The following is a 5,000-nucleotide window of genomic DNA, read 5'->3' as shown; positions in this document are numbered from 1 at the left end:
CTCGACGAGTCTCTGCCCAAATAGGCCTTGTGGAAGAACTGTGCGAATAGGACGAAATAACTGAAGTACATTGCCAGGCTAAGCCTGATGTTTAATCGTGATATGTGACACTCCGACTGTCCTTGTTTCAGGTACTGATAAGCCCACACGTTTATGGCACAGCCCATCACCATTTGTGACAATTGCAATCCCGTGACCAGCATCGAGATCCATTTTGGTGGCGAATAACGCATAGCCTTCAATGCGTAATAGCTATACATCAACGAGTGAACGCAATAATTCATTACGATGAACCATCTTGCCGATGACGCGTATTCCGTATATGAAAACCATGAATATAGCAACACGGTTATGTGGTGATACCAATGTAAAAATATCAATGGCTGTTTACGTAGAACAATGAACACGGTATCACCTAGCTCCGGTAACTTTGATAACACGAACATCCATGTCCAAAAGCCCGACACTCGGTCTTGAACGATGAAACTGAAACATTAATAATAAAAAAAAAAAAATACTAATATATATATGTATATAAAGTAAAAAAAAAAAAAAAAAAAAATAACTAAATAAAAAGGAAGAGAAAAAAAGAATGTGAGGTAATTATTTCATTAGTTTTACGATACTTTACAACTTATTATAAACGGATCTTAATTATACTTCTCTCCCACCACCCCCCTTCTTTTTACTGATGATTACAGCTAAATTATAAATTTGTGTGTGTGTGTATGTACACTTTCAACATTTCGATTTCGTTGAATGTGTTTTTGCAATTATGTTTCGTAAAAGATTTTGATTGACGAAATAGAAAGTTTATGTTAATATGATTGCACAAAATTATTATTATTATTATCGTTTTTGTATTAACAATAAAGGAATGCAATTTAGCAATTAAATTTGTAAGTTCAGTAATATTCTCTTCAGTTTTGTTTATATTTGTTTATATTTACAGATAACACACATATATATATTTTTCTTTTCATTTCCAAAATCTAAGGTCATTGAAAAATTAAAAAGAAATTATAAAATTTAATTACAATATTTGATTAATTTTTTTTTTTGGTTTACCGTAAACGTACGATTTTATTTAAATGTTTATACACGGATCATGAAACCTATGTTTATTTTAAAATAAAATTGAGACGACTTCGTATTGAAATAATTTGAAAATATGATTGACATCATTTTGTCATCGATGACATAGTGCTTATTTAAACTAGCGATTATGAAAGTCATTTAATTCATTTGAGATATTAAAAGACATTTGTAATGTTTATTTATACTGGCAAATATTTTAATAAGTAAGATGAAAAACGACGGCGATTTAAAAAAATTCGCTGCTTTTCTTCCTTTTTTTTTCTCTCTTTTTTCATTCGATTTAAGTCGCGTTTCATTTTACAAAAATATTGTATATATATAAAACGAAACGAAAAAATCGTAATTTCTTCAATATTTTACATAAATATTATATAAATATTACTTACTACGTCTGTTTCTTCATTATAAGTGAAAAAAAATATATGCATATACATAAAAAAGTTAAAAAAAAAAAAAAAAAAAAAAAAAAAAAAAAAAAAAAAAAAAAAAAAAAAAAAGATAATAATAACAATATTTTCTTTTTTAAATAATTCAAATTCAAATATGCTCATGGTAACATGTATTACTTAATAACTACAACTTTTTTTACTTCATTCTATGATCGACTTTAACCGTCATAAAAATTGTAATATCATTAAAATTCAAATATACCTGTTCTATTTAAATATTCATATATTTTTGTTGAAGTAGATAACGATGATACAGAAAAAAAAAACAAAAAAAAAAAAAAATCAAAAAAAAAATCATATTCTTTCATACTTGTACGATAAAAATCGTACAAATTGTCATTAATGAAGTTTTATAAAAACAATATTATTATATTTATAATTATAAGTATAATAAAATGCAAGTATAATAACATAATTCAATTAATACATTTATAAGAATATTAATTTAATTATATTTATTTGTACTATTCAATTAATACGATTATATCAATATTATTAGATTAAAAATAAATTAATATTTATCTCATTCATTATATTTTAGAATATTTTCTTCTTGAAATTAAAAAAGGAAAAAAAAAAAAAAAGAAAAAGAAAGAAAGAAAGAAAGAAAAAACAGGATCGGAACATCTTTTCTCCTTCTGTTCCTTTTTCTTTTCAAAAATCCTCCGTTTATCTCATTTTAAATAAAATTATCTCGCATTATCAAATTGATATTACCAATATCAATGTATCACTCAATATTATCATATAATCATGAAAACAAAAAATAGTTTATTAATCCTACTTCTGATACATCAAAATGCGTATATATTTTTTATTTTGGAAAAAGAGAAAAAAAGAAGGAAAGAAAGAAAGAGAAAAAAAAGGAAAAAAAAAGAAAAAGGAAGAGAGAAGGAAGAAAATATAAATTTTAATTTATCTTTTTTGTTTCTTCTTCTTCTTCTTCTTCTTCTTCGTCTTCTTGTTTTTTCTTTTCGATCTTCGTTAATCTCATTCGAATATTCAAAAAAAGAAAGCAAAGAAAAAAAAAAAAAATAAAAAAAAAAAAGAGGAAGAAAAAAGAGGAAGAAAAAAGAGGAAGAAAAAAATTCTTACCTTGGTATACAAACACTGTAATAAAGTCCATGATTCCTGAGCACGTGAATGAATTCAGTCGCCGTTCTGGTAAATCCAATAATGGAGAACGATGCTAATAGGGTGTTCCATAAGGTGAGTATACCTCGTAGTTCGAATTTCGGTCTACTTGCCATATAATGTTGACCACCAAAAATTAATATCATATATATACCACAATAATAAAATGCACTTGTCCAATGTTTCAACATCCATGCTCTTGTATCCTGATGCATAAACTTTTCTTCGAAATTAAATACGTACGAATAATTCGGACATGTTACTTCCATGTAATCCATTTTGTTCATCCTTGAAGTATTTCTATTTATCGTACGTTTGTTCTTTTTTTTTTATGTGTGTATATTTATCTCTTTCTCTCTCTCTCTCTCTCTCTCTCTCTTTCTCTTTCTCTCTCTCTTATTTCTTTTTTTTAATTTTTTCGTTCGTTATTTTTTTAATCTTACCTCTCTCGTTTATTTATCACCTACACGATATATTTTCCTATATCAATGTTTTCGTTTGACTTGGATTTATTCTGCACAAAGAACAAAACAAAAAAAAAATAACATTGTTTACTTCACAACGATGTTATATATGAGTGTATATATATATATATATATATATATATATATATACATCATACATACAATACATATATATATATACACACACGCACATAAAAGTAAAAAAAAAATATATATATATATATATATATATATATATATATATATAATAAAATATAAAAAATATAATTGTAATCACGAAAACTTAAATAAAATAAGAATTAATTCGAATTAATCGTCGAAATAAAATGACACATTATTATTCGATATTTCCTAATAATAATTTCAATATATTTTAATCAAAATCGATTTCATTATATTTCAATCCGTACGCTCAATACATTTTTACGGTGAATTAATATGACGAACGTCATGGCGTCGTATCAATTCTCCTAGACGAATGATGATTTTCATTGTTTGCTCTAGATCAATATATATGATGATCGTAAGGATTTCGATCAACAAGAAAACATTTTTCTTTTTTATATTTTTATATTTCTCTCTCTCTCTCTCTCTCTCTCTCTCTCTCTCTCTCTCTCTCTCTCTCTCTCTCTCTCTCTCTCTCTCTTTTACCGACTTATTTAAATAATTATCTATCTGTTAATATGATTTAGAAAGAGTAGATGAAAAAGAGAGAGAAAGAGAGAGGGGGGGGATCTCTCTGTCACCACTCATAAAACACCTGTTGTGTCTATGCATGTATTTGTGTGGTTTCCTATTTTATTTGATTCTTTTTTTTTTTTTTTTTTTTCTATGCAACACACGTTAATGTGATTTAAAACATTTAGTGTATTACTACCTCAAGCCATATATACCGTATATAATAGCACTAAAGCCGATTATCATAATGCAAATAAAACGATTTTACTATTTACAATGTCCGATCGTTATAAGATCGTAGTTACAAACGATTTCTTTTTATCGAACGAATGTTAACCCTTCTTTTTCATGAACGGAATGAAAATAGATATTAAATAGGTAGAAGAAGGAAAATTGAAAATTGAAAATTGAAAATTAAAAAGGAAATGAAAATAAAATAAAATAAAAAAAAAAAAAAAGGATCAATTAAAAATTATTGACCCATCCTATATATTAATTGAATATATTTACTTTGATATCATATTTATTTCTATCAATAGTGCATCTATATATATATATATATATATATATATATATATATATATATATATATGAGTATGTGTGTGTGTGTGCAAAAAAGAACTTTTCGAAAAAGAAGAACACTCATTTTTTATTCGACATATCTAATTCATTGCTATGAGGTCAGAAAAAGTCGTTAAGTAATGTTAATTCGCTAGGAAAAAAAAAAAAAAAATAAAAAAAAAAAAAAAAAAAGAGAGAAATAGAAACGGTAAATTTTCTCATTGACATTTAGAAATTAACATTAATATGACGCAACAGTACATACAATAATAACAGAATAAAAAACTTGAACATTGACCATCGTGTAATAGACTGATAAGTGGAATGAGAAAAAAAAAAGGTAGAAAAATAATATTTTGTATTCAATTGATGGTTTTTAATTAATAAACAAACGCGATATAATTATATAAAAAAAGAAGAAGAAGAAGAAGAAGAAGAAGAAGAAAAACAAGAAGCTAAGTAGAGAACGAGTTACATTCTTAAAAAAAAAAAAAAAAAAAAAAAAATGAAAAAAAAATGAAAAAAAAAAAACAGAAATAAAAACAAACGAACTTTTTTCGAATTAAAAATAAAACGAGGGATAACGTTCGAACGATCTCCGTCGTACTTGTGCAGC

General features: G+C 25.6%; 1 protein-coding gene across 6 annotated transcripts in view; it reads right to left on the bottom strand.

Moving 5' to 3' along the window:
• LOC124952772 (elongation of very long chain fatty acids protein 6) overlaps window positions 1-5,000 on the bottom strand; it is an 8,748-nt gene that overhangs the window by 393 nt on the left and 3,355 nt on the right. For all 6 annotated transcript variants that reach the window (XM_047503124.1, XM_047503126.1, XM_047503125.1 and 3 more), the window contains exons 2-3: window positions 2,643-3,195; window positions 1-486 (exon numbers count right to left, since the gene is read on the bottom strand). The exon at window positions 1-486 is cut by the window's left edge and continues 393 nt beyond it. In XM_047503124.1, coding sequence (XP_047359080.1) covers window positions 1-486; window positions 2,643-2,968 — 812 coding nt within the window. In that variant the 5' untranslated portion in view covers window positions 2,969-3,195. The remainder of the gene's footprint in view (window positions 487-2,642; window positions 3,196-5,000) is intronic.

This window comes from Vespa velutina, chromosome 11, assembly GCF_912470025.1.
Source record: "Vespa velutina chromosome 11, iVesVel2.1, whole genome shotgun sequence".
In the NCBI taxonomy this organism is placed as follows: domain Eukaryota; kingdom Metazoa; phylum Arthropoda; class Insecta; order Hymenoptera; family Vespidae; genus Vespa; species Vespa velutina.
Note: the sequence above shows the minus strand (reverse complement) of the source record. Positions and strands in the feature narration are given on the sequence as shown.